Source organism: Enhydra lutris, unplaced genomic scaffold (genome assembly GCF_002288905.1).
Source record: "Enhydra lutris kenyoni isolate GAN:26980312 unplaced genomic scaffold, ASM228890v2 scaffoldscaffold840, whole genome shotgun sequence".
Classification (NCBI taxonomy): Eukaryota; Metazoa; Chordata; class Mammalia; order Carnivora; family Mustelidae; genus Enhydra; species Enhydra lutris.
Genome location: NW_019154924.1, coordinates 1 through 1643, shown reverse-complemented (window position 1 = coordinate 1643; position 1643 = coordinate 1). Strand labels below are relative to the sequence as shown.

At 47.5% G+C, this 1643-nt stretch overlaps 1 protein-coding gene across 1 annotated transcript; it reads left to right on the top strand.

Annotated features, from left to right (window-relative positions):
- Window positions 1-345: 345 nt before the first annotated feature.
- Window positions 346-1636, top strand: LOC111140392 (protocadherin alpha-6-like; the record flags this gene model as incomplete). Its single annotated transcript, XM_022492655.1, has 1 exon — window positions 346-1636. A coding segment is annotated over exon 1 (1273 nt), but the record flags the coding sequence as incomplete, so codon positions are not given.
- Between the last annotated feature and the right edge of the window lie 7 nt (window positions 1637-1643).

Sequence of the window (1643 nt, the reverse complement as noted above, 5' to 3'; positions counted from 1 at the left end):
GTCCTGGAATCGAGCCCCGAGTTGGGCTCCCTGCTTAGCAAGCTTGTTTCTCCCTCCCCAATCTCCCTGAGTGTTCTCTCTTTCTGTGTGCCAAATAAACAAATAAAAATCTTTAAAAAAAATTTTTTTTTAACTTAAAGAACTACAGCTTATCGCGGTTATGTGAATTCATTTCTTACCCTTTGTAGCCGCATGATGTCGCTGTCTACCATGAAGTCAATCTAGTTATTACAGTATGCAAAATCCATTCCTCCTATTACCGATTAGTTCCATGAGTGCTCAGTGATGGCAGGTGCAGAAGAATTGGATTAACAGACTCGGGATCGCACAAATTTTATCCTAGTTGCGAGACAAGATCTTCTGATGAAAATAAAACAAGTATTTGACATGATTATTACTCTGGAAAGCCGACTGGGATCTCAGTATCTGCTGCTCTCGCTTCTGCTCCTTGCAGCGTGGGAGGAGGGCAGCGGCCAGGTTCATTACTCGGTCCTGGAGGAGGCCAAACACGGTACCTTCGTGGGCCGCATCGCCCAGGATTTGGGGCTGGAGCTGGCAGAGCTGGTGCCACGCCTGTTCCGGGTGGTGTCCGAAGGCCACGGGGACCTTCTGGAGGTAAATCTACAGAATGGCCTTTTGTTTGTGAATTCTCGGATCGACCGGGAGGAGCTGTGCGGGCGGAGCGCGGAGTGTAGCATCCACCTGGAGGTGATCGTGGACAGGCCGCTGCAGGTTTTCCATGTGGAGGTGGAGGTGAAGGACATTAACGACAACGCGCCAGTGTTTCGTTTAAAGGAACAAAGAGTGCTGATTTACGAATCAAGACTGCCAGATTCTCTGTTTCCACTAGAGGGCGCGTCAGATGAGGATGTTGGCTCGAATTCCCACTTAACCTATAAACTCAGCTCCAGCGAATACTTCGCCTTAGATGTGAAAACCAACAGTGATGACAGTACACAAATTGGGCTCGTGTTAAGGAAATCCTTGGACAGAGAGGAAGCTCCCGAACATAACTTACTGCTGACAGCCACTGACGAAGGCAAACCTGAGCTCACTGGCTCTGTTCAGCTGCTGGTCACTGTGCTGGACGTGAATGACAATGCTCCCACTTTCGAACAGACTGAATATGAAGTAAGGATCTTCGAAAACTCTGGCAACGGAACAACAGTCATCAGACTGAATGCTTCTGATCGGGATGAAGGAGTGAATGGGGAAATTTCATACTCTTTCAATAGTCTTGTTCCAACCACGGTTAGAGACCAGTTTAGGATAGATCCAAATACTGGAGAAATAGTAACTAAAGGGAATTTAGATTTTGAAAAATTAAATTTATACAAAATTCGTGTTGACGCGACGGACAAAGGCCACCCACCCATGGCTGGACATTGCACTGTTTTTTTGAAGGTTTTGGATAAAAATGATAACGTCCCTCAGATTGCATTGACTTCCTTATCCTTGCCTATCCGAGAGGACGCTCAATCAGGTACTGTTATTGCCCTAATTAGCGTGTCAGATCTCGACATCGGTGCCAACGGGCAAGTGACCTGCTCACTAACACCCCATGTCCCCTTCAAGCTGGTGTCCACCTTCAAGAACTACTATTCGCTGGTGCTGGACAGCGCCTTGGATCGCGAGAGCGTGTC